This window comes from Molothrus ater, chromosome 2 (assembly GCF_012460135.2).
Source record: "Molothrus ater isolate BHLD 08-10-18 breed brown headed cowbird chromosome 2, BPBGC_Mater_1.1, whole genome shotgun sequence".
NCBI classification, from domain to species: Eukaryota; Metazoa; Chordata; class Aves; order Passeriformes; family Icteridae; genus Molothrus; species Molothrus ater.
The window spans coordinates 41,318,933-41,346,845 of NC_050479.2; the positions used below are offsets into that span (position 1 = coordinate 41,318,933).

The window sequence follows — 27,913 nt, forward strand, 5'->3', positions numbered from 1 at the left end:
TCTCTAAGGCTGTAGTGGTTCTTGGGCATTGTCATGCTGAAGGTTTAACTCCAAGCTGCAAGTCCTGAGGTGTTAATCCCCTTAGAGTCCAGGTCTGGGATGTGGGCTTCCTAAATAGGCTTTATGCAAAGAGACTGACATTAAAATGTTAATGTTTTGCTCCTTTTCTAATGACAACCAAACTATATGTGCCTTATTTAATACAGTGGCAGTGACTTGATTATGAAAATAGATGCCCTGCTGTCATCTTTGCCTAAAACAGAGATGAGACAAGATGTTGAATTACTCAAGGAACAGCACAGGTCAGTTTTGTTCATGATAATGCACTTAAGAGTAATTTTTTAACATTTGAATGTCCTGATGATTACATAGTCTTTGGAAAGTTGAGTAAGCATTCTGATTTTGAAACTGTTTTATGAACAGCCTGCTCATCTGCCATAGCATAATGCATCTTTACCTTTCTCCTAATAAATTCATTGGTAATGCCTGTTGATTTCCCAGCCTTACCCTTTGCTGAAAAGAGAGGAGAGGGGTACATTTTTAAAAAGGACATATGATAATACAAAAACTGTAATCAAATTACAAATTTTTATAAAAATTTTTGCTGTTTCCAAATCTCTACTTGTTTTTATTGGTAAAGGTGCTCCAGTAGTAGTTGTGTGTACTGTTGGACTGTCCCTGTTGGTGAAAGCAGGAGTGAAATCAGTGGTAGCCTTTTCTAAGAGGCTGACACCTTTTTCAAAGTTACACTAGTAGCAATCAGTACTGTGCTGACTGACCATATATTTTGTGGAAAACAAATTCCAATTGTCCCTTTTCTGTATTTACAGCATATGACCTTTTTTTTTTTTTTCATTTTTTTAATTAAGTTTACTGACATTTCCTTCCTGTAAATACAGAGTACTTTAACCAGGTTCTGCTTGACTTAGCCTAATCAAGTCTATCAAACTGAATTATTTTCTGGACTGCATAAAGCTATTCCAGCCTATCAAGTTCCACACTTCTCAAATGCCATTTTTCCCCCTCTTTTTAAATTATGTCACCACCACTGCTTGCCTGATCCAATGATTCCTGATCTCCATGAAGGGAACTGTAAGCAAATGACAAAAAGACTCTTTTTCTTGCTGTGTTTTATTTTATTGATTTTGTTTTAGAGAATGTATCTAATCACTAACCAGTACAGAAGTATGTAGATTAATGCTATATTTTTTACTCCTGTTCACATTTAGCTTTTCTAATTGTATCACAGGGAGCAATCATGATTATTACTTGAAACGAGGGAAATATTTTCTTGAGCAGTAAATTCTTAAACGCCTCTGATGTTACAAATCCATCTCTAAAAATGTTAGTCCTTTCAACAAATTCAGATTTGAGTTTTCATGTCACTTGTTTTGAATACTTTTTTAACAGTGTAATAAAAGTCGAGCCCCAGGAGAATGACCCATTCTATGATGTTGTTGCTATTGTGGATCCATTGACAAGAGAAGCACAGAAGATGACCCATTTATTGATTGTAAGATGGTGGTCATTTCTTGTAATTTGCTTATTTGTACTTTAGTTGTTACTAAAGTTCTTCTAATTTCCACATACAGTATAGTAAAGAGTAAACAAATGTGATTGTTTTTTCTTTCCCTTTAAAATATGTGTTTAGTTGTTTTAATGCATAGAAGAAGTTGAACTATCTAGTTCATCATTATGAATATCTCATTTGAAAGTAAAATTCAGATGCCCCATGGCCCAGTCCTCTTAAAGTGAGCCTGTAAGTGCTCTCTACAGTCAATAGAAAGAAAGGAGGAGATTGTGTACATAATTTTTTGCATCTCAAAATCTCAGGAGGTATGTGCTTCTTTCCATTAAACCAGATCACCTTAGTTTTCCAAGGCACCTAAATGAGGTGGTCTAAATCTGACTTGTAATATCATCATAAGAAGATTGGACTATAAAGCTTTCAGCTCTTGGTGGGGTATTTCTCAGTTGATTAATGCTATCAAGTATATCTAGTTAGGCTTCCATTGTGTGTAGCTATTGAAGAGAAACTGTCTTAAAAACACAGCTGCTAAAATTATTTTCTTCTTTCACCTACTGCAGAATATCACTGTGTCTCAGGATCCTTTATAGTTTCCCATAAAAATGTAAATTTTGTCTTCACTTTATGGTCTGTTATAATTCTGAAACCTCCAACTTGATTTTTGCTGCATCTTATTTTATCTTTTTTTTTTCCTGCAGTAATTATGCAAGTTTCATAAATTCTTCAAGTGCTTTTCCCCCTCCCATTTTCATACCCTTTTATATCAAATGTTGAAGCATCCACTCACTCTTCATATAGTGGAGCGAAGTAAAACATTTTTTAAAATTCATGAAAAATTTTGCTATTTCAAGATTCTGGAATACTCTAGAGCTTACCTCTAGAACTAGATCTCTCATTTCACCCTTCTCAGTGAAAATGAAAGCTTGATATTACCAAATGAAAATATTTTCAGGTTGAAATGGACTGGAAACTCTCCATTTTTCCAGAAGTTCATATTATGAGTATAAATCACATCAAGGATCTTGCAGCTCAGAGCAGAAACCTCCATTCCTCTGAGCTCAACAGGCTCTCTCATGCATGCCCAGGCAAATGACTCCCATGGTGTCCCCAGCTGTTCAGCTGTGGCAGATCCTGCTTTGAGTCATAGGAGCTCTAGTTTTAGTCAAGAAGCCAACCCTTAGGAGAGAGTAATGAAATGCTGTTGAAAGTAAACAAACCAGAAATATTTTAATGTAGATTAGACTTTTCAATAATATCTTTTTAAAAATGAAAAATAGCCTGGAAATTTATATGCACACATATGCACACACACACATATATTTTTATATATATATATATAATTACCTGGAAAGCCACCATCTCCTGCTGTAGAAACAAAACAGACATGCAAATACAGCAAGCCCCAAACTCAAAGTTCTTAAATGAATGCCTTTCTGATTAGCTTACTACAGATAGGTGATTTAAATACTATAATCACTGGAATAAATTTATATTTAAAGGCTCTTTTTTTTTTTTCATTTATATAATTGGATTAGAGCTGAGTATATTGGATTGGTAACTATTCATGGTGCAAAATTGGCTGAGTATCTACCATGGCAGAACACTTGATTCTTGCCCCATTCTGCATTGAATATGTCCATATAATGACTGGGTTTTTTCACCCTGGTGAAACTATTGTATTACTTTCTGTCACTTAATAGCTACTTCAAATAAATCTTTTGGTCTTTTTTATTAAAAATACAAACAAAATGTTACTCATATTAAGTGGGATTGAAATTGAGATAGGTGTAAATAGCTGGAGGTGGGCTGTAATCTAAACTTTACTGCTTAGTCTGATAGACTGGCAGTGTAAGGATGGAGGAGGGTATGAGTCAGAGCACAAATGAGACCTCAGTCAAAGCTGCTGCTTGTTTTTAAGATATGTACTGGATTGTATCATAAGAACTGCTCTAATCCTTTCCAGACTGAGGCAGGTAGCACCTTCCATATAGTCTTTGTTTTTTCCCTTTTTTCAAAAAGTTTTGTTACAGACTTTAGCATCAAGTATTTCCAGACAAGGCCGAGTCACTGTCCACTGTAAATATTTAAATGCCAGCCATAACTTTACCATGGTTGGGCCACATAAGTTCTCAGCAGAATATATGGAAGAACTAACTTGTCCCGAAGTTATGAAGGTGATCTCTAAGGTGATGTGAGAAAAGTAGAAATTCCTTCTGCTAAAATGGAGGACAAAAGTGAAGAGTTGTGGATTTTTTTTCCTCATGGTTCACCAAAAACAGGAGGAAAGATTATTCTGTATAGTTTTAGGATTATCCACCTTTTTTTTTCTTGTTCAATAAGTATCCAGCAATTCAAAAACGTGGAGGAAAAAATCAAACCTTTTATTTTTTTCTTGTCAGTTATCTTTTGCCTTTTTTCCTTTGTTCATTCTGCCTTCAGTGAGGACTTACTATTCCATGCCTAAAGTAAAAGGAATCCCTGAGGGAGCCCCTTTCGGTGATCTAGTCTGATTGCCTATATAATGCATGTGTCAGGACTCCTTTTTCACAATTATCATTTGAAGTAGAAATAATTTTTAATCAATTCCTAATTTAAATATTACCAAGCAGCTGAGTACAGATTAGAGCTCCTACTGAGATTTTTCCGTGGCTAATTAACCTTACTGTTAAACTCAGACTTGGAATTACAGATTTTTGTTTAGATCCATGCTTCTCATCATTTTGCCAGTTCTGTTGAAGATTCTATTAAAAGTTTGTTTTCAGTGCAGATACTTTGTATTATCCTGAAGTTCTCAAACAATTCCAAGTGACTGGTTTGATAATCATGGTTTGCTAAGTTAATGTTCTTCAGAAGAGTTATGGTAACTCAAGTAAGTGTCTTCCAAATGACTTTTTGTTGTGCACATGCACAATAAAACTAGCTCTTGAATAATTTTCAGGTCTCCTGAAATACTTCAACCATGTTTTACAGTGCTCCCTGAACTAAATTTCCATGCTCTTTGAATTTTCTTACTTAAAGTAAACAGATTGAACTCTTCAAGTATCCTGTAAAAGAGTCTTCTTAATTTTGTCACCATTTTCATATGTTAACTCAAATGGCCTGGTTTCTGGTGTCCTCAGAAGCCCTACATAATAGAACCAAGTTCAGTATTTTCAGAAGTTGTATTGTTGAAAAACACAGAGATAATGAATTATTGTCTTATTTGTCATTTCCTATTTAAAGTCCTTTGAAATGTTAATTAAGAAAGGCTTTTAGGTTTTTTTTTTGGCTACTGTACTAAATTTCATGGTCAGCTGATGAATTGGGATGATGCATCAGCCTTCTGCAAGATAATTTCATTCTGTACAGAAAAGCCTAGCAATGCAGATTGCTGAAGAATCATTCCTGCTGTTGGGATGAGGGTTTTGTTTAGTTTGAAGGTACAGTCCTTACAGGATTTTATCATTCTTTTTATTCTGAATGGTAGTTAGATATTTGAGTCACTTTGACCTCTATTTTGATTTTGGTGGTCTTAAACTTATGTCATGTGATGCTTTCCCTTTTTATCCTTCCAGTGCTCTTAGGTTCTCATTTCCTGCTTCTTCACTTGTTCACACCAATATGCTATTCTCTACTCTTTGTTTTTATTCAGTAGTTTTTCAGTGATGGTATTCAGGTGGCACAAAAGATAAGAATAAGAAACTAGGAATAGAACAGTTCCCTAGGGCTAAGTAAAGTTACAGCATTGTAGTAAAGAATGTGTGTAAGCCATGGGCTGAACTGAGGAAAGAAAAATTATAGTCATAATAAAAAAGAGATTTAATGACGAATATTGTCTTGCTTTGTTCCCAATTTATTTGCTATTGTAGTAATTTTAGATATTAGCCTTACTAGTATTGGTGTTATAACTTAGCTTTTATGTCTTACTGGCCTTTCTAATATCCATAAATGTAGGCACAGCTGCTTTATGCTTTCAGGTAAGCACTTTGTGTCAGAAACCACAGAACTGAAGGTAATTTGATACAGGTTTTTATGAGTGCTTTAAAGAAATTAATGACTTTGTTAGCTTTAAGCAAAACAAAACAGATTGCTCACAAAAATAAGAAAAAAATATTGTCCTAATATTATGATTCCTATATAACAGCATCCAAAACATTACTATTTTAGAAATTAACAGATGAAGAAACTGAGAGAAAAAAAATAGAAATATGTTAACTTACCAAAATGTTTTGAAGTTAATTGAATGGTTTAGTACATCATTAGTCTATTGTTGACATTTAAAGTTATTAAGTAATTGAGTATTAAAATAGTTCTCTGAACTTCACTATATTTAACAATTTTCTATATTCAGCTATTTTAATAAGAGTGAAAGCAATTGTTTTAAGATTGTTTGTTGGATTAAAGGCATGTGTTGTACTTAGAGACCTTCAAGTGTTTTAAAATCACAATGTAACAAGGGTGATAATATCATTTACTCAAGCGTTGGAAAATGCTCTTGAAAAAATTGCATGAAGACATTAAAATGTTGACTGTCAAGAATATCATGTGCTAAATCATGCAGTTTTAGGAAAGGTCATATATTCTTTTATAGTATCTGACAATAACCTTTAATATACAGATATATTTACATCTTGAAAAAGTTTTAGATTCCTGCTGAAACTTGAGAAATGGCAGGATGTCACAAGGGTAACTTTGGCTTATTTTCAAAGTTTGGTGATTACCAAGAACCATTTTTTACAGAGATTTTTTTTTCTGTAGGTACTCAGGGACATTATCAATATGAAACTCAGGTTATTTTTGAACTGCAGATCTAAGCTGTCTGAAGTGCCACTGAAGAGGTTAGTAGTTCATAGCTCGTCATGCTCATTTTGGAAAAACAGTCTTAATGGTGTATTTTTCTTAAAAAGTAAACATTGCTTTGTGTTTCTGAATTCTTTTTGTTGGCTCATTTTTCACTGAATGTTATCTAAGCAGTTGGCACTTGTTTAGATAAAAGTTTTTGTTTTAATATGTCAAGCATAGTATCACAGGGAAGTGATCTAGTCCATCAAATACATCTCTCATTAACAGGCTTTAAATAAATCAATAGAGTCTTTTATGGCTGTGAAAACTTGCAGAGGGGGATTATCTAAGTTGTTCCCTTCTTTACAGCCCACTGTTTGTGTAATGGATTGTACAGATTCCGTACTCCTAGGAATTAAATTCATCTGAATAAATATACAGTCTGCATTTGTTATATTGAGATGATGTTATATTTCATTGAGAACATGATTTCCTGAATGTATCTACTATAAATTGAAGTTTCTTTTATCTGTGTGTAAAAATCATGGTTCACTAATTCAGTGATAGACATTTACACTGAAATTAATTCCTTCCAAGAGGATTTCTTTCCCTCTAAGAGTAATGTTTAAGTACAGCCATCTCCTTGGCAGGTATTTTACCTATAATCCTAACACCTATATTACTAATTACCTCTGAGAGAGGCTGGTGGTAGTGCCTGTCCTTTAGCCATAGGGCTGTAAAATTAATCATTTGCCCACAAAACAGAAGTCTTTAGTACTTATTCATTTTGAGGGGAATTACTCTCATCTCTTGTTCCACAAGAGGGTCCTAATTATCAGTCTTCTGAGTGTCTTCTTGTATGAACATCATTATGATGGCTTTTGAAGCTGGGCACTTTCCAGGTCTTGGTGCCTGGTTCTTTCTTTGTGCTTGGGAGAACTTTTATGTGTGGAATAATTGGGGTAAGAGCTGGAGAGGAACAGGGAAACCCTACCCTTCCTCTGCTCTGTCCTTGCTGCTGCTAGTGACAGTAGCCATTCTCAAAGACTTCTCTTCCAATAGAGATTAGTCCTTCTGCATAGTTCAGTGATAGGGATTCTGAGAATTCAAGGCTGCTAGCAGTCAGGGTATCTAGATGCACCTCTTGGGTATTCACTTTCATAACCTTTAGAGTGTTAATGGAAAATAGACACATCCACAGAAAAATTACCAGAAGCCTATAGGTCTGTGTTCATCTACCAGCCCATTTGAGATGCTGTAGATATTGTCTGATGATATTCCAAAAGAATAAGGAGCTACTTTGCCTCCAAATTTTATCATACTTGGTAAATACTCACTATATTTGAAAATATTTTAGAAGAGCTTCATGTTTGTATTTTACCAAAAGTTGGGTTTTGTCACACTTCTTTTTCAACAGCTTCTATCGTTTTGTTCTGGAACCAGAATTAACTTACGGAATCAATAAGCACCTTCCTTCTGAACCTGTAGCAAAATTCCTAGAATTGCCAGAATCACCTCTTTTGACCCTAAACATGATCACCCCTGAAAGCTGGCTGGTTGAAGCAGTAAACAGTTCCTGTGACCTTGATAACATTCATTTGCAGGAAGTAAGTAATAGTTTGCAAACACTGTAAAACTTGTGTTGGCCCTTCTACTTCAAGAGGGAAGTAGAAATATTGCAAGATTTGTCTTGTGTCAGTTCTCCTGAAATATTTTCTCTGGCAATTGTTTCTTTGGTAATTTTCTTTGGTAAATTTTTCTCTGGTAATAGGCAATATTTTACCATTTCTGTTGTCATCATTTTTTCATCCTTTTCTCTCTTAAAAAAAAGGGACAAGTCTTAAAGGAAAGCGATGGAATAGAAAAAAATCAGAATGCAAACCACAAGTTAAAGCAATTTACGTACTATGTTGAGTTTTGTGTTTAGAGAAATACTGCATTTAAGATAAAAGTAAAGCAATTAAAGGATTCTTTTTTTTTCCTAGTTCTTGTAACCTAGGTAAATCTTCATATAAACTGGAATATATGACTGTTTATTAATGTAGTTCAAAATGTATTTCACCCTCTTTTAGTTCACAATTCTTTCAATTATTATTTAATTATATTTTAATCCCCCATCTTCAAAATGATTAGATTTGTTTGAGTCAATAAGCTTATGCAAAATATGGAGGGTGTTTGATTGACCAAAGTTGTGTATTTGGAAAGCGTATTGTGAAAGCAAAGCTGGGATTTACCTTACAAAGGCAGAGGCGCCTCAGCTTCAACACTCAGTGGAGAGAAGGTCCCTCCAGAGAGTGGTCCTTCCTCTTTGTCTTGGATACCTGTTTTAGAATTGAGTTAAGTTCCTGTGGATGGACTTTTCTTTGGGTTTTTTTGACTGTGGGAGTTACATTGTGGTAAATCCCACACAACATGGTTTTGACTGTAATATTTTGCTTTTCCCACATGGTTAAATGACATAATTTATTGATGAAGCATTCCTTCCATAGATAAAAGGGGCAGTTATAGCAGAATATGAACTGGAATATATATTGCTTGAAGGACATTGCTTTGATGTGACAACTGGACAACCTCCTCGAGGGTTGCAGTTCACTCTGGGCACAAAGAAGAATCCTGTCATGGTTGATACTATTGTGATGGCCAACCTTGTAAGTACTTAGTACAGGAATAGTCATTATAGTTGCACGCTTCTTGTGAGAATTCTTCATGAGCATCTTGTTCTTTAAATCCATTTCTCTGTGTTGCAAGCTTAGTAATGCTAAAAGTAACAGGCACATCCTGGAGCTGAGCTCATCTCCAATTTGTTGAGCTTTCCCCCCTGCTCCTCTCTTGTGATGCAGTATAGGTTTGAATACAGCCTAATTTTATACTCTTGCCTGAAGTGCCTAAACTGGCAGCCTAATTGCCTCTAGTAGGAGGTAGGACAGTTATATTCAGGCTGAGATTCCCTTACAAATGTAAGGTATGGTTCACATTCTGAATAAAATAACCCTCTTTGTTATACAATGATCCAGGCAAAAGATGACTCCCATTTTAGATGCTTCAGGTAAGTGCTTAGAGCCTTGGTGGGACATACCCACACCTGAGAATTTCTCTCATCATGCAAAGTAGTTATTTTTCATGTTGGCAGTCTGTTGAGCAGACGACCATGTGACTTCTGAAGTAAAACCTTTATTTTCTGTTGTCTAAGGGAATTTGAATGGGAACGATTTTGATAAGACCTTTTACCTATCTGCTGTTCTCTAGTCTTTGTAAATACTGTGTCATAAGGAATGAAATACTTAATAAATTGTGAATCTTTGAGTTTTGCACAAGTATTGAATATGGGTTCAACAGTAGAGGATGTTTGGCATGAAGAAACTTCTAACAATTCTTCACATTTCAAAGCTTGCTCTCTGTGACTTTAACTTAGCAATAGCTGTTTACAGTGTTCCTAAAATGGCAAGGAATTGTGTTGACTTGGAAAGTTGTTTCAGACAAAAATTTTGAGTTTCAAAGCAACTTTTCAATTTAGGATCTGTTCAATAATTTATTTCTTTGCTGCTCTTTTACTTGCTGTCCTTGGTGGAGTTTTTGTATGTAACTCAAATTCAGCTAGAAACAAATAGGGCACAGAAAGACATTAAAACAGACATGCAGGAAAGGTGATAGTTGTTGCATCCCTGACACACTTCTTTCAGGGCTAGTACAAATGCTGAGTAGTTTATTGTTGTAAATGAAGATGGTTGAGTCTGAAATGCAACCAGAACAAGTGCCTGTGTTTTTTCCTTAGGGGTATTTCCAGCTGAAAGCAAATCCAGGTGCTTGGACGCTGAGATTGCGTAAAGGGAGATCTGAGGAGATTTATCAGGTTTTTTCGTAAGTATGAATCCATCATTTGGAAACAAATTAATCTGAACCTGCAACATATTTTGAAAAGATGACAACACTGAAAGAAAGTGAGCAAAGATAGCGTTAAAAAGTATAAGATGCAAATGATGATTTAAAGTTTGTAAGGAATACCTTATTTCCTTGTATTGTTGTTGTTTGATGGCTACATGTATTGTTGAAGGCACAATAAAGCCACGCTGCTCAGCTAGATTAGATGCTAGCAATGTCCCTTACTATACAGTTGCACAGCTACCAGACACTTTCCCTGTCAGTTCTGTGCATGGTTAGCATTATCACACCACCAAATTCTGTTGAAATGTCACTCATGGTTTTGTTTGTAATATTTTTGCATTTCCAACATGTTTAATATGTAATTTCGAGAGTACGTCCAATGGAGCATTGCTCTCGCAAATTATCTCCAGAACTATCTGAAGGAAGTACCACAAATTTCCCTCTCACAGTTTTTTTCAGCCCTCTGAATACAGTATATTTACAAATGGCATCTTTTTTTAACACGAGCATTGTAGTCATTTCAGTTCTAGACTTTTTTCTTCGATGAATTCTGAGTGTTACTTAGTTGTCTAAGTCATCTAAGGATCACTGTAGTTACACCTCCACCTTAGGATATCAAAGCATCCTTCATTTTGAGACCCTGGCTGCATGTTGACTGCACCACATCTCCCTCTCTTGGAAGAAACCTCTGTCCATAGAAAGAAAGTTGTATTCCTGTAACTGGCATTTAGGTGCCATCTCTGTGGCTTCTAGATCTGTAATTTCCACGGCTGATTTTCATGGAAAGGAATATATGTACTCACCATCATTCCAACTACTCCTTAGAAGAATCACCTTTTCCCCATGTTCTATGTAAAAGCACAGACCTCTAGCCTATGAGAGCTTTCTCCTGAAGCTTTAGATCTAATCACTTCTAGAGGAGCAGTATTGTATATTTAATTTGAGCTTCAGTTTTTCTTTGTTTTTTTTCCTTTTTCCTGTTCTCTCTTTTCCCCTTCCAAGTAATTGTGGGGTTTGAAATAGGTCTCTTTCTTATAAAATATTTATTATTACTTGAAGCCCAGGAAGACATAGTTCCATATGTTGTTAATTATAGCTTCTATTAAAAACCAAAATCTTGCTGAACCTCTTTGTGCTTTTGAACATTTAGTTAATATCAGTGTTACAGGGAGAAATATTAATGGGATGTTAGATTCATTCTGTTTGTTTGCAATTTTCAATTTTTTTTTTTTTCAGAAATCACTTACAATCTGTTGAAAAAGCAGAAAAACGTAGTCCTTACCCTTTGAGGTTCACCTAATCTCCACCAACTGCATCTGTACCATTTTTCTAATTTAGCATTCAATTCTTAAGAAATATAAAGTGATTTATATAAGATAGAGTGGTTTAAAAAATAATGTAACGAGGTGCAGTTGGGTTAAATAATGAAACAAAATGAAACAAAACAACTCTACATTCTAGCCTGGATCAAAGGAAATTTAAATTATCTACTGGGGTTTTGCTCATTTTCCCTCTTAGCACAAATGGGCTTAATTGAACTCAGCTAAGTTACTAAAAACTAATACCTCATGAGCAATCTAAACAATGCAACTTATTTCATCTTATTCTTCCAACTGGAGACTTAAAGTACAACAGGAAAAGTATGTTTGTGGGGCTGCACCAGGATCTTTGATATTTCTGTTTCAGTATTAACAGTATGAAGTTGCTATCAGAGCTCAGGCAACCGTTTGATACGATGGAATTTTGCCAAGAGCTGTTGCAGTATATTCTCCATCCGTAAATATTAGTCACACTCTCCCCTGTTGAACTGTGAGATGAACCTGGTTTCTTTGAGGCACAGGCCTGTACAATATAAAGGGAGTTTTAGAATGTTCTACATCTCAGTATTTATCTTACTTGCTTCTCTCATAGTTGGAAGTAATTTATTTTTACTATATATAAATACTTAACATTTAAAATAAGCTGCCTCTTTCTTCTTAAAGACTGCTTCTAACAAGGATAATTATATTGATGCAATCACACTTGTAAATCAATTTGTTACTGATAGATTACTATGAGTATTAGGAAAGTAAAAATTGTTATACTCAGCAATAATATGAGCACTTCTTATTATTGGGACTTTGATGTTGGTAGGAAAACAAGAAGGTTTTGCTAGATAAGATTGCAGAAAATTATTTATACCTAAAGATACCTATAAAATCCTGATATTTTACTTTTTAAAAAAGCAGGTAGACATATAGAAGATATAATATTATATTTTGATGTCATGCAGACTGCCCAGCTGAAAGGTATATCTTCTATAATTTAGGAAAGGAGTTGTATGCTTGTTTCTTGGGCTTGAGCTTTTAAAGGATCTCCATTTCTTGAACCCAAATTCTTTTGTCCCCCATATGGAAAATTATAATTTGTATTATATTGGTACTTACCTGTATTTGTATTAAAAGCATCTAAGTGTTTTGAAGTTCAAGTTGTGATGTAAATAGTCTGCTAGACATGTTTTGCTTTTCACAATTACATAATATTAAGGTAGCTGTTATTACATATGTCATAGTGCTGTCAGTACGCAAGACATTTGGCTTGGATTTAAAAAGTTTGTTCATAGTAGGACAGAAATTCATCAAACTGAGTTCTGTGCAGAGTAGAACAGTTGGCACTTTGTAAAGATGGAGCCCACAGGGAGGCATCCATGAAAGAGATTTAGGGAGACAAAGCAATGTTGTTGAATTTACATCCAAACCAAACACTCTGAGAATATTGCAGAGACTTTGGAAAATCCTCTTTATCAGCAGAATCCTCTCTATCTACCTACAAAATTCATAGCATAGGGATTTTGAGCTAACTGAGTGAATAACAGAGAAAAAATATTGGTTGTGTGAACACTGGGGGCAAAACTGGAACATTGGGCCAGCTGCTGCTATCAGCAGTTTGTGTTTGGATCAAATTTTACTATTTTAGTACTTTTTAGTGACACACTTTATTTAAAATGAAATTAATATCTGAGCACTATACATCCTTGTGATGCAAAGACCCTTATTGGCTGGGTGTACATATGTGTATGATATTTTAAAAGTGTGAACATAAAACTACAGTAGAGAGTAGAAAAGTTCAGATAATTCTGAACATTGTTTTATGCAAGGATAGGCCATCTCCATGAGACTTAGTGATTACAGGCACTTTTTACCAAAAAATGTATTAAATAGAAAATTCAGATGAGTGTGTAAAATCCTGCAGTGTTCAGGTAAGTGGTATGATGCACATTGAAACAAGATTTAAATACTTCTGTTTTCTAGGGGAAAAAATATGAAGCCTAAGGGGTAGCAGATTACTTTCTTAAACCCACTTTTTGTGTGGGTAGCTTTAGCAAGAGGAGCCCACATAATGCTGATAATAGATAGAAGAGATTGAAGGGGAAATATATTGAGGGGCTGTTGAAGTGTAAAACAAGAAAATTTGAAAATTATGTTGTTATTATACTCTATCACAGTAACATTTTTCATATTAGCTACTATGTGGACTGCAGTAGTTTGGAGACACCTGAATGGCTTTAAACTGATGTTCAGTAGGGCAGAGGTTCATGTGATGCTTGCACAGCTGTTTCTTCAGGGGTACAGTTCCCAAAGCCAGCCAGCTGAAAGCCAATATTCACTATCTCAGCTCTGTGATGAAGCCTTCCCTATACTTTTAAAAGCAGATCTATTTTAAAAGTACATTTAATGCTGTCACACAATTTCTAAGCTGTTTTCCATATTTGCAAAATAAATTGTTATATTTGAATATAATATATACGTATATGTAATACTTAATCATGTGTTTAGCTGTAGTTTACTGCAGTTTTTCATTGATTAATAAATTTCCTGTGAAAATTCAAATAAAAAAAATTAAGGTGATGACTGTGGACAATGTCCAGTGATGAATAAAACTCAATGTTTTTGAAGTTAAAATATAAATGCAAGTCATTTTTTTCTGTAAACAGCAATTCTAAACCTTATTCTCTGATTAAACCCAAGTAACAATGCATATTTTAATGAGACAGTACCTTTGCCTGGGTTTTTGTCTCCTCACAGCCATGAAGGAACAGACTCTATAGCTGACCTGGCAGACGTTATTGTGGTATTAAACAACTTCAGAAGCAAAATTATCAAAGTTCAAGTATGTATGCAGTGTTTCCTGGTATGAAATGAGACTTCTGCTTATGTGTCTCAGGCTGTATTTAATGGAAATATATATACTGAAATATATAATTTAGATTTTGTATAATTAAAGAGAAGGATGTGCAAATTAATGTAGTTAATTTGATCCAATCAGGTTATACTAATTGTGTGGGAGATTTGTTAAATAGCTGTTAAACATAGATAACATTTATCTCATCTAGCTCGAGGTGCCCAAGTGTGTAGTCTTTGTGACTTAAATCCCTTTCTGCTTAGCAGGAGAGAGTCCAAAGGACTGCTCATCCCTGCTCATATATGGATTTAAATCAAGAGAATGACCTCTTGAGACATCCATTTCTCTCCAGTGAGTGAGGACAGATTTTACACAAAGTCCAGATTCCAGAATGGAAGTCAAAATCAGTTGTGTTGAATTTTACCCTAGGCGACCAAATTTGTGTCACCAAAATTACATTACTTTCATTAGATGTATCAAAACAGCTAATGAAGCACCACTTACAGAGGAGAAAGATCCTCATAATACATTATATTTCCCACTATATATTTTAAATATTTTTAAATATTTGTAAATATTTTAAAACACCAGACATTACTCTCTTCCCCAGTCCTGAAAGTTTCCAGAAGCCAGGGAAAATGTAAGACTCTGGAGCATGATGAGCCTGTCTTTAAACAACAGAGAATGGGTAAAAGGGTGCCTAATTTTCCTATTTTGTGCCAAAATAGGAATATTATTTTATGTGAAAGGTGGTATGTGTATTAAGCTTATAACTAGAATATGTAAGCTCTGCCATTCAGTTGAACTCTAGAATCACTTCACTGATCTGTAGGATGTGGCTTCAGGACAGTGTCAACAGAAATCTGTGTTAGCTTGACAATATAAACATGTGAAATTAATATGATTAGATTCATACATTCAGGGTTTTAGAAGCTATTTGGTTTTCAAAAGCAATTTGATTTCTTTTAATCAAGGAAATTGTGGTGGTAAATTGAAATTAATCTTGAGCCATTACAAGCATCTGGATAAGACAGCAGAAATTGCTTAAGTTGGATGCAAGAGCTTATGTTTCAGTGACAAATTTGTCACTTTCTCCCTGTGAAGGGCTTATGAAAATGACAATTTCCTCTCAGGTGACTTCCATTGTGACGTGCTGTCCTTCTTCCAGCTAGTGGCTGGATCATAAACTTGTGAGGGAGGAAGATGAGAGAAAATTCACCACTTTTTTAGTTGTTGTTTGATAAAGATGTGCAGAGGGCTTGAAATGTGCTGGCTGATTTATTAATCACCATACTTAGTGGCTCTAGCCAGTTAGTACACCATAGTGAGATATCACAATACAAGTAGTAATTACTATCAACTACCTTCCCAACTGGCACAAAGGCCTTTATTTTATTGACTAGGTACAGAAAAAGCCTGATAAAGTGAATGAAGAGCTTCTTACAGATGGAGCAACAGGAAAAAAAGGAAAGGTGGAATCAGTTGCAAGGTAATGCATAACTTAATTCTAATTCAGCTGTTCCAGGACATGTTTATTATTACTCATAGCAAGTAAATTTTCTTACTTGATACTGATACAAACGTGTAAAAAGTCTCTCCTAGAGACTTATAATGTAAATAAAAAGGGGGAAAGATAAGCTATAATGTCATGTAAGTCTCCTTTTTTATTCTCTTCTTAATCTATCCTTTGTATTTCCAGTTTCTCTTCATTTTTTCCTTTGGCTGTTTTTTCATTTTGTTGTGGCAGGGAATCAGACTCAATGTGAAAATCTCAGCTGGTTATGTGGTACTCATGTATGTCAAACTGAACATCAAAAAGCAGATCAATGCTGCTTGTCTGCTCCTGGACATAATTTATGAAATCTCAAGTGTTTTACCTTTTACTTTAAAGTTTGTGTTCTTTAAGTAATTGTAATAAGTATCTCAAGCATTACACGTGGGGCTAATAACTTTGTAGTATTTCTAATTTGCTGTTTTGAACAAGACTCAAAAAAGGCTTTATTCAGTTTTCAGTAGCTTAGGCAATGGTTGTCAGTCACAGACTGCTAAAGAAAATAAGGAAAAGGCACAGCAGTTCTACTTCATCTACTAATCACTTGGCTCCAGTCAGTCCTGTACACACACCTCTCTTGGTAGATCCAGGACTGGCTTCTGTTCCAGCTTTAAAATGTCTCATGATGAAGCCTCTTGTGCCACAAGTACCTTCAGACCTGAGATTATATTGAGTGTCTGTTGCTGATTTTATGTTTATCACCATTTATCCACAGATGATTTTACTGTTCCAGTGTAATAGAATCACAGTGTGTTAAGGGTTAGGAGCAGAGCACCCTTGAAGATCATCCAGTCTCAAACCCCCTGCCATGGGTAGGAGCACCTCCCACCAGACCATCTTGTTCAGAGCACCATCCAGCTTGGCCTTGAACACTGCCAGGGATGGGGCAGCCACAGCCTCCCAGGGCAGCCTGTTCCAATGTCTAACCACCTTCACACTAAAGAATTCCTTCCTACTATCTAACCTAAATTTCCCCTTTTGCAATTTGTACCCATATTGACTAGATTTAGAGACCTTCCCAGACTACTATGCTACAACTCTCTAAAATTTCTTCCACCCTGGATCCACATTACTGCACAAAGGTGCCTCCTCTGAAGAATGATGTTAGTTGAAGGAATTTTTCATTGACTTCAAACTTCCCACTTCTAATTGGCTGTGTCAAAGGATGTATGTGCAGACATCAAAATCTTGACTCCCCCTGAGAAGGTTACAAGGCCAGAGATCTCTCAACCTTCCAGGTCTTGCCTTTTATCACAGTGGCATTCATCATGCTCTGAGCTTGGCTGGCGCAAGGAAGCCCCTCATGCAGTGAAGTTTATTTGCTCTTCCCAGTGATTCAAGGTTGTGGCTCAGGTGCATGATTTGAGGCTGTCAGCCTTTTGCCATCTAGGATCCTGTCAAATACCCTTCCTTTCTGTTATCCCAGAATGAATATCCACCAGCACATTGTTCACTACAGGAACCCACATGTGCTTTAACATGGGAGATGTGTATACCACTTTGCCCAAGCCCTTTCATACCTGAGCTGCCCTTCTCTATCTGACTACTTTTCCCACATGACCTTAAAGGTCAGCCCAGCAGTTTTGGGAAATTTCTGCTTTCTCTAAAGCTTTGCAGAATCAATATTTTCAAGATCCTTGCATCAAACCCTGATTTTCTCTTTTCACATGTGGTGGCTGCTTTATAAAGAGCTTGACACTCTTTCAATCCTGCTATCACTAAATATAAGACATGGGACAAAAAGTCAGGAAGAAAGGAGACAAACTACTTAGACCTGTGAACTGCAGTCTGTTTAGCCTGTGAGGGTTCAGTGCTGCTTGAGAGGTTGTCTGTCTCCTTTGAAGATGCCACACCATGCTGACAATGCCACTCCACTGATGTCTCTCTCTTTCACCATGCCTGAGTGAATAGAACGTGGGTTTCTCAAAAGATTATTCACACCACTTAAACACATTGCAGCCTCTCAGCTATTTCTGAGCTTTCAGCTTTGTATCAGTGGAGTGATCTGAATTCTTTTGAATACATTGGAGATCTGAGACTTGTCTTAGTTGCTCTTAAAGATTATGAGGATACCTATTTTTACACTTTCTAAAGGATACTTTTAAAAGGGATATAACCAGAAGAAAAAGTAATAGGGTAACTCATGCAGTCTAAGTGTGTGAGGAATGACTCATCTCACAAAAAAGACTATTGAGGTAAATTTCCAACAGTATCAAATGGCTTGATAACCATTTGATAACTGTAACCAATCTGGCTCTGCAGTTCTGAGATATGTGAAGCAGTGCCTGAGGGAGACTGCAGCCACCATCCCCTACCTCTGTGTGCTGGAAGGCAGCTGATTAAAAAAAAACATCCCTGGCAGACTTTGGTATTCAAAACAAGCAAAGAATGCTGTGCAGCAGAAACAGAAACCTCTGTACAACATACCTCAAATACATAGGTTAGCATCTAGGGAGAGGAATCAGAGTAATCTGAAGAAGAATTCAACAAGTGTTACAAAAAACACTGGGGAATCCCATCACCACAGACCTCTGAAAGTTATGAGAGTATTTTAGGGAGGTTATAACTCCTAAGCCAAGGCATGTGCAGTGGAAGTAGAATCCAAGTGTATTTGTTTACTGCAGGATGTGTATTTCTTTTGTGTATTTTTTTTTTGATTCTCTATGAGCTTAATGATAATTTAGTAGGACCTTTTTTCTGCAGAATTTTAACTTTATATAATTATTTATAATAATTCTTAGATTTTCAGAAGAAATTCCAGCCAATGAGAAGGAAAAGAAAAGTGATATTCTTAACATTTTTTCTGTTGCTTCAGGCCATTTATATGAACGTTTTTTAAGGTAAGGAAAGGTAAAAAGGGAAGCAAGAATTTCATAGCAATACTCCACATTTTCTTAATAAAACCAAGCAACCTAAAGAAACGGACTTTTTAAACAACATCCAAATAATAAATTTTCAAAACTGAGAAAAGTTGTATACAGTGAGAACTAAATTAATCTTTAAGAACAAAATGATTCAACGTATAGATGTTCAAAAATACCATTATTCTTTGAAGACAGAAAATGTCTTTCATGTATGAAGTACAAACATAAAAGATGAAGTTCAGCCTCTCTGTATACAGACACAACAGAAGTGACTTCATTAGAGTTGTGTCTATTTGTGTTTCATACAAAGTGGATTTACTACATGGACATATGGCCTTACTTATCTCAGAGTCCTTTCAATAAGGAGTGAGTGCTTTTAAGGAATTCTTACAGTGTTGCCTGATCTCTTCACAACCATCTGTGTTACTTTTTTGATTTGAGCACTGGTGATTTGATGGCTGAGTCATCTGAAGTTGGAGCACTGTGGTTCTTTCCTTCAACTTGCAACCACCTTCATAAAGGGAAAGACGCATTTACTTTAAAGGAGAAAAAGTAATCTTAAACATCATACTTGCTGCTTTGTCTTATTTTCGAGTTCATTATGTCTTGATTTTAAGGCAGACTTGACTTCTTGTAAGGCTGTAAGTCACTGCTTACACCAAACAAAGGGCACGATAGTGAAAAATAATTGAACCCAAAACAGGGATTCTTACAGTTATTAAGGGTTTTCAGAAGAGGGTCTGACTCGAACTTTGCTTTTTTTCTTTTGAGCAACCTGTTAAACTCAACCAGTAGATTCTAAAGTAAGTTATTCCAGTGGCCAAGTTAATATTTAAGGTACTAACCATTATCTGATTTAGTCAGTCACCTCTCCTAGAATAAAACATGTTAATAGATCCACTTTTGAAATTGTTCCTTCTACTGTTGCTTAGCCAATCTGGATCAAATAAGGCCATCTCAAAGTGCCTTTGAGCACATGCTCTTTAAAGCTTTTAATTAGAAGTAGATGAAAAAATTTCTACTTAAATTGGGTTAAAGAAATTATACTTAGAGTTTTAGTACTTTGTAAGTGCAGTTGAAATTTAATGACACGTCTGTATTTGTTTGTTTATTGTAGACTTATATTTCCACAGAATAATGATGCTTTCTGTCCTGCGCAATACAAAAACACCAGTTAAATTTTGGTTTCTGAAAAACTATCTCTCCCCAACATTTAAGGTAGGAGAAAATTCTTCCTCTTTTTTTTTTCTTTAAAATTTTAAGTGATTTCTTTTGAATTGCAATTGACTAATTATATAATTTAAATTAAATTTTCACAGTGGAAAATAATCCCTAAATCTATTAAATAGCAGTGTTAGGTATAAGGCTCTCCTCTTCTGGGACATGAAGCCCAGTGATACATTATAATAATTTATTCTCTTTTGATAGTCTCCAAGAGCTTGCATGAAAGGCTATTTCTATATCATAGAAATGAAATGTCTATTCTATCCCTCAGTTTAGCTGAGGATACTGCTAAAACTAAGGGATCATTTTAAGTAATAAATTACATAGTCAGTAAGGCCAACACAGCTGCAGCTGCCTTGCAGCATTCCCTTCTTTTCCTTTTGAGTCCTTGTGTGTCTCATATATGTGCACCTGATGGATTTTTGTTCTTCTTTTTGTGCTTCCAGGATGTAATTCCTCACATGGCTAAAAAGTATGGATTCAAGTATGAGCTGGTCCAGTATAAGTGGCCCCGCTGGCTTTATCAACAGACAGAAAAACAAAGAATTATCTGGGGTTACAAAATTCTTTTCTTGGATGTTCTTTTCCCTTTAGCTGTGGATAAAATAATATTTGTTGATGCTGACCAGGTAAGAAAATATAATGGCATATTACTGTATGAGGAATTAATTTGGGCTTAAATTGATCCAGTTTCATTCTCTGTGGTCATTTTATTCAGATGTTGGTCTCTGTTGCAAAGAAAGACTGTTGCAATTGTACAAGCAGAACCAGTGGTGTTGCAGAATGTAGATGCAAGAATTTCACTGGTCTTCAGTTGTGTGACATTAAGAGTTGTCCTAAATTGTCTGTGTGGAGAGACAGGCACCTGGAGAGATGTGTGTGATCTTAAAGCTGCATTTCACTGAAAGCATATTGGAGTGATTCCATCTCTGGGCTGATTGTGAGAGGAATTCTCCACTATGGCCAGTGTCTGAGGTGATTTGGACCATTTGAACAACTTCTAGATGGCTGAAATTCTTCAACATTAATCCTATCTCTGTTTTAAATTTGCATGCAGTACTTCATTCAGGAATGAATGTTGTATAATGGTACTGAAAGACAAAGTGCTGTCACAGATGAGTTTATTACAAGGTTATTAAAAACCTTGAGACAAACTCTGACGTATTTTGGTCCTTTTCCAAAGCTCAAGAATAAATTAAACTTGGGTGTAGCAATGCAGACTGCAACTCCCTGCAATTTCATCTGGATACACCATCTGGGAACACTGATTGTCTGTCCTCACTACTGTAAGGACTTCTCTGTGCTCCCAAATAGCTGTAACATTTTTTACCACTGATAAATTACGTCAGTGGGGTTTGATGGAAGAAGGATTGATTAACAAATAAAGGACATGTGTAAAATGTCATTAAAACCTCTTTTTTGAAAGTACTTTACCATTAGATACAAGGATTTTTCAAATGATGCAATAATTTTGGAATGCCCAAGGTGGGTAACAAATAAGGAGGATTCTTTAGAAGGGACATGACTGGTAGATTTCAAAAGTTATGTTTCTTAATTAAGGCATTTTTTATTGGCCAACCAGAAACACTGGTCTGTGAATTTAAAAAATATTGCCAGTTTTATATAACTTATTCAATAAATGTGTTACACAGATGGCCACTGTTAATAATATAATAAAAAATAATAAATAATTTTTGGAACAATAATTTGGTAACTGTCTTCCAGTGGAATAGTTTATTTATACCCCACTGATGTAGTGTCTGTAGCTTTTTTTAATAAAAGTTAAACATTGTGAAGCCTGCTGCAATCCCTACCCTCATAGAAACAGTAGTAAAGTCTATTCTTGTTTAGATTGTGAGGAGTGACCTGAAAGAGCTCAGAGACCTCGACCTGAATGGAGCCCCCTATGGCTACACTCCTTTCTGTGACAGCCGCAGGGAGATGGACGGGTACCGCTTCTGGAAATCGGGATACTGGGCTTCACACCTGGGCAAGAGGAAATACCACATCAGGTATTTCCTTACCTGACAAGCCCTTACACACTGCTTGTGCACTCTGGGAACTGGATTGAAATCTGGGTGTTGGTGTTGATCACTGAGCCATTCAAGAGCCATTCTCAGTCAAGGCAGGAATTCCGATGACATATGGATTTCACTGTTTTATGGTGGTTTCAGCCACTTAATAAAGAAAAATAGCCCTTCAGTATGGGAACATGTTTTATTTTCTCGTTATTTTTATTACTATTGTCAAAAAGAGGGTGACCCCCCAGAAATCTTACTACTTTGGTTTTTTATTCCTTTTAGTGCCTTGTATGTTGTAGACCTGAAGAAGTTCAGGAAGATTGCAGCTGGAGACCGGCTTCGGGGCCAGTACCAGGCTCTTAGTCAGGATCCAAACAGTCTGTCAAATCTAGATCAGGTATATATGGTTTTGAGCAGTTTTCGGTTTATTTTCTTTATCTTTCTCAATATGTATGGAATATCTTGTATCTCAGCATAAATGTTACATAATTGCAAAACTGTTTGCCATTTACTGCTGTTTTAGCCTATTTTCAGGAGTGCATATGAGCACAGCTCAGAAAACTGCTGATTTTTTTTAATTTAAAAATGAGATATAACCCCAATTACAGAACTTTTCACCTTTATTTGTAGTTGTTCTGTGTGCATTTATGTTTTTCTGATGATAACCCTATATTCTGATAATGGTAATTATATTCGTGTTTACCAAGAGCTTGTTTTCCTTTTTCTTCTTTTTTTCCATTAATGTAAATTCAATTTTCTTCTGTAAGTTAACTGCAAATGCACTCTGGTGGTTGTTGTACATGGTCACCTTGGAGTGGCTGGAGTTTGGCTCACTTTGGGTGAACCTCAGAAGGCTTCATAACTGAGATTGTCCCTGCTTTTGGTGTTTCCCTTGTGGAATTACTTAACCACAGAAGATTTTTACCTGCCCCTAGCAGCAACAGGATCCTATGGTAGCAAAGCCCACATTGCTCAGTGCTTTTCTACAGCCCCTGCTCTAAAAGCAGGTTTCTCTCTTACATAAAGACATTATTACCACTTGCATTTTTTTCTCCAGAAATAAAAGTAAAAATTGAAAATAGGAGTTCTTATGATACTGGAGAAAGAAAAGTGGGAATACAGCCACACTAAAAACTCAGACTAGACTGGACACCTGGAGCTGGCACAGCCTTCAGCTGTATGTTAAGAGCAAAAGGCTGAAATAACAGCAGCAGTCAGAGTTCACATCTTTCTGGACAACAGAATGAATTCCTGGCTCTGATCACCCATGCAGAGTCCTGATGTGATAGAGCTGTGTGTTCTCCAAACACAGTCTTACCCACATGCACAAGGTGTCTTTCTGAAAGACCTTTTAAGAGTCAGAGGTTGCAGAGTTTTCACCATAATGCTGGTTTTCAGAAAATTGGTTTTATCTAATGTTCTCAAAAAATTAAATCTTCTCATTTTAAGATTCTTATATTTCCAATTACAGCTTTAATACATGATAGCATATATCTCCTATTAGCCTGTTGGATCAAATCAAAAGCCACTTAAGCACCAGATGTTAAGGTAGCTAACTCTTGGCAGAATGGAATTGGAATTACTTTGGAAAGTGAATATTTCAAAGTAGTATTTTCATAATAATCTGGTTTGACCATATTGATAGGAGCTACTTGCTGTCTTCATTGCTTCTTCTTACACAAAATACAGCAATACTCCTAGAAATACAAACCACAGTGCAATGTACTGGAGACCTGGAGAGCTTTCATCTACTGATGAGGATGCATTATAAGTCTGTTATTACTATTTTTGTTTTAAATACCTGTTTGGAGTGCTCTCTGCTCTTCTCAAAGAAGCAGCAATCCCAGCTCTCTGTTAATCTTCCAGCAGTACCATCTTCATGGGTGGCAGTTAAGGTTCTTAAACCACAGAAGAGAAGTAGATAGAAGGGGAAATGATGATTTTAACTGCAAAGGAGAATAAGTATAGAACTCCTAGGGAGAAAAAATGACACATCATAAAAACTAGACTTCCAGTACAGTAATTTTGTACAGAGCAGTTTTTGTATTTATTCTTTTTTTTTTTTCATTTACTTTAAATCCTGAAACTAACAGCTGACTTTCTACATTTTACTGCATGTAACAATTTTTAAATTGACAGCTTCTAAAAGTACTGCAGTAATTCAGGAATTGTGATTTCATTTAGAAAGTCAGAAAGGCACAACAGAAAACCAGTCTCTCTTCTTTTGGAATTGAAATGGTGGTAAACCATTCCAAATGGTGATCAACTACATTCCAAAAATTATAAGTTATAAAAAAAATAAAGCATTTCAATTAATGCTGAATGTCTTGGCTCTCCATATAATTTGATGTAATTCTTTGGTACCAATGTCTGTATTTCAGTTAAATTATACATCTTTCATAATGCAGCAATATGTGCCATTTTATTCTGTCACATTTAGCAGTGTGACTTGGCAAAATAAGATGTGACTAACACTTGAGTGCTGACATTTATTCTGAAATCTAATGTAAGGTTGCACATGTGAGGGTGCTTACCAATGGATGTGCCTGTTACTGTCCCTGCTCTTTGCAGCTCTGGCCAGAGCAGGAGCAGCCAGCCTGAAACCTGCCTGAGGAGTTTCTCATTTATGAATGCTGTTCTCTGCATTCAGCCAGATCTTGGCCCAGAGTTTTCATGACAAGATTTCCTGACTATGTAATAAAGGTCAAAAAAAAAAAACAAACGTAGAAGTAAAGTAAGGAACTGAGCCAGAACAGCAGTTTAAAGCTTTTCCTTCTCAAGCTCGTTTCTGGAATCCATTTTCCTAGAAGTCAGCTCAATTCAGAGTAGTGGCATAATCCTGTATTAGATGTTTTTTGAGTCGTGTTTTTTTTTTTTTCAAGGAATGGAAAGCTGGTTTCTATTCAATGCTAATTTATGATTTTACAAAATTTGTACAGGATCTTCCCAATAATATGATTCATCAAGTAGCCATTAAGTCTCTCCCTCAGGAGTGGCTTTGGTGTGAAACCTGGTGTGATGATAAATCCAAGAAAAAGGCTAAAACAATAGACCTGGTGAGTTGATCCTGACTTAGATGAGTTGTACAGATTAAAAATTTTGCTGTGATTTCTGGGGCATTTCAGGTTGAATGTGTTTCATGTCATGAAGCCAGCCTTGCTGGAAGGCACTGCAACATTCCATCCCTTCCCCTGAAATATTTTCTCCAGAGACCTCTCCCACTTGCTCTCTACCAAATCTGCTTACATTAAAGCTGAAAACTGTACCAAAAAAATCAGTGTTATCTCTTAACCAGATGGGATTGAGGCTTTTCATGCCCATACATGTATTTTCCTTATTATTTTTCCATAGTCAGCCAAGTTACTGGAACTGTGACAAAGTGCTGTTACCTGTCTGGGCACTATGGGCTGCTCTTGTTCTCCCCACAAAGAAGGTTCCTCCAAAACCTTAACATTGTCATGGTTTTCTTGGTCTGTTTCATTGCTATAAACAGGAGATAAAGCAAAGTTTTAAAAGCATAATGCTCAGGACACTATCCATGTTTAGGAAGAAGAAAGTTTCTTTCTTTGGGAATAGAAAGAGACAAAAATCTTTTTCCTGTCATTATTATCCCCATCCCATTTTTCCCCCATTTAGATTTTTTGACAACACACATACACTATTTCTGATGCTTTAGCTATAATTTGAAAGGAAAACTGACAGTTGGAACTTGGTGTGATTTTTCAGTATGCAAATAGTTTTCTTTGTGTCTTTACAGTTGTTAGAATGAGTTTGTTTGTGCTTTGAAGACAGGTGCTCTCTGTTCAAAACCCACATCAGGTTCAGTTTCAATGTGCCAATGTCAATCTTGCATCTCCTGGGCAACTTTGTCTAAATTTTAGTAGTGTTGTGCCAGCCACGTCTGTGCTATGCTGACAGTCAGCAAAAAGAAAAGTATTTACAATTCATTTGAGCTAAATTCTCTGAAAAGGTGTTATTTTCACATTGGCTTTGTTTACATCTAATATGTTTTAAACTTTCAGTGCAACAACCCCCAAACCAAAGAACCAAAACTAAAGGCTGCTGCCCGGATAGTCCCTGAATGGGTCGATTATGACTCTGAGATCCGAAACTTAATACAGCAAATTGAAAGAGAGAAGAAAAATCTAACATCATTATTTCAAAAAGGTAATTTACATGCATATTCAGCTGTTAGCTTTTAAAAATTAAATATCAGTCTAGTTGAAATTAAGATTGGGGTCAGTAGGTACAAATCTTGTATTTGTGTAATTTCCCGTGTTGGTAGAGAAATGGTGTGGGGTTTGATAGTTGTGTGATGCTTCTTTCCACAGGAGTTACACTGACAGCAAACCCTCTTGTTTCATGCCAGAATCTAAGAGAAAGCTCAGTGGTCCTGTTCCTGCACCTCAAGCACAACCAACAGTCACATTATTTTGGCCACAAATATTAAGTAAAGCACATTAGCTTAGACTTCACTTGGATAAACTAAAGCTCATGTCTGTTAAGCAGTTGGGGACTGAGTATTAATTTGCCTCTGCATCTCTCTCTCTCTCTAGGTTTATCTATCCAAGCCTTTTTGCACTAAATTCTATTTTAGTTAGTTTGGGGTTAAGGTTTGGTTTTTTGTTTGTTTGCGGGTTTTTGTTGTTGTTGTTTTGTTTGGCTTTTTTTTTTAACTAAAATTGTTTTCAACTAAATAATTAAATAACATGAAAGCCCCAGACAAACAAAACCCAAAAGCAAAAAAAAAAAAAAAAAGGCACAAACACAAATGCAGGACTCCCAGTAAGACTTGACTTCTTGGACTAATGTAAAACAAAATGAAAAGATGATCTGAGCACTCAAGGTTGAAGAAAAAATGAGCAGATAAATATTTATAAGTCTTTAGTGGAGGAACAAATTCACTTTTCCTTTTAAAGAATTCTTAGTGGGTTTTATTCTTTGTGAAAGCTTTTGGTCAGCTTGTAGCAAGGCTCCAAAAATGAAGTTCATGTTCCTGAACAGACTGATTAGCAGGAAATGGAAAGTAAAAGGCTTTCTCCACATCTTACAAACCCAGGCACTGTCTGTGTGTAACTCTTTTGTGTATTTTTCCCTTTGGCTCCAGGGCTCAAGCACGATGAACTTTAGCACAGCCCGTGACCAGCAATGGTGACAGCTCAGAGTCTTCTGGGAAGGACTGAACAGAATTTACAGCTGTTACATTGGCACTATTTGCAGCATTCTTTAATGTGAAGTCAAATATTTTATAACTTAAAGTGTTATTTAAAACATTTTAAATGCAATACAAAAATGAGAAATCCACAGGTACTTGGGCGTTTGGGGTTTTTTAAGTGGTATGGAGCAGCTTTCCCAATGGCTTTGTTTTTCTTTTCCTTCTCTAAAGTACAGTTTGCCCAGAGGACTTTGGAATATCAAGGAAGATGTGTTCAGCATTGTCAGTCCAGGGGAGGACACACACATTAAATATGTACTTGGAAACTGTTTTGTGCATATTCCATGCATTAGGCTACTGTATTTAAATATCAGAAATTTTGATTATATGCCCATAGTTTTGTCACTCAAGAAATGCTGTGGTCACAATAAAGACTTTATAAAATACAAGATGTCTAATTTAGACCATACAAAGATAACTCCACGTGGAAGCTAAAGCAAGGAATGACAGTCTTCATTTATTATGCAGGATTTCTGCACTCTTATTAGAGATTTTTAAAACTAATTGTTGATTCTTAGGCTGCTTTTGGCCACTTAAATAGTGTGTGATAAAATTCCATTATGGTTTTGGTTGAGGTGATTTTCTGACCAGCATACATTGTATCAGAAGGTCAGTACCTGAAAGCTGCTTCTACTCACTTTTGATTATCATCATTCTGTTTATAACTGAAAATAATAAAATACATGAGTATTTTTTGACTATCAG

The 27,913-nt window shown here is 35.8% G+C and overlaps 1 protein-coding gene across 1 annotated transcript in view; it reads left to right on the forward strand.

Moving 5' to 3' along the window:
- The window catches only part of UGGT2 (UDP-glucose glycoprotein glucosyltransferase 2), a 75,183-nt gene extending 47,271 nt beyond the window's left edge, over positions 1-27,912 (forward strand). The window contains exons 24-39 of the mRNA XM_036391351.2: positions 207-302; positions 1,411-1,513; positions 6,266-6,345; positions 7,707-7,896; positions 8,779-8,937; positions 10,062-10,147; positions 14,236-14,320; positions 15,736-15,821; positions 18,626-18,724; positions 19,882-19,966; positions 20,419-20,601; positions 21,824-21,984; positions 22,276-22,390; positions 24,933-25,049; positions 26,016-26,160; positions 27,101-27,912. Of these exons, the coding sequence (XP_036247244.2) occupies positions 207-302; positions 1,411-1,513; positions 6,266-6,345; positions 7,707-7,896; positions 8,779-8,937; positions 10,062-10,147; positions 14,236-14,320; positions 15,736-15,821; positions 18,626-18,724; positions 19,882-19,966; positions 20,419-20,601; positions 21,824-21,984; positions 22,276-22,390; positions 24,933-25,049; positions 26,016-26,160; positions 27,101-27,123 (1,813 nt within the window). The 3' untranslated portion in view covers positions 27,124-27,912. The remainder of the gene's footprint in view (positions 1-206; positions 303-1,410; positions 1,514-6,265; positions 6,346-7,706; positions 7,897-8,778; positions 8,938-10,061; positions 10,148-14,235; positions 14,321-15,735; positions 15,822-18,625; positions 18,725-19,881; positions 19,967-20,418; positions 20,602-21,823; positions 21,985-22,275; positions 22,391-24,932; positions 25,050-26,015; positions 26,161-27,100) is intronic.
- Position 27,913: the final 1 nt, after the last annotated feature.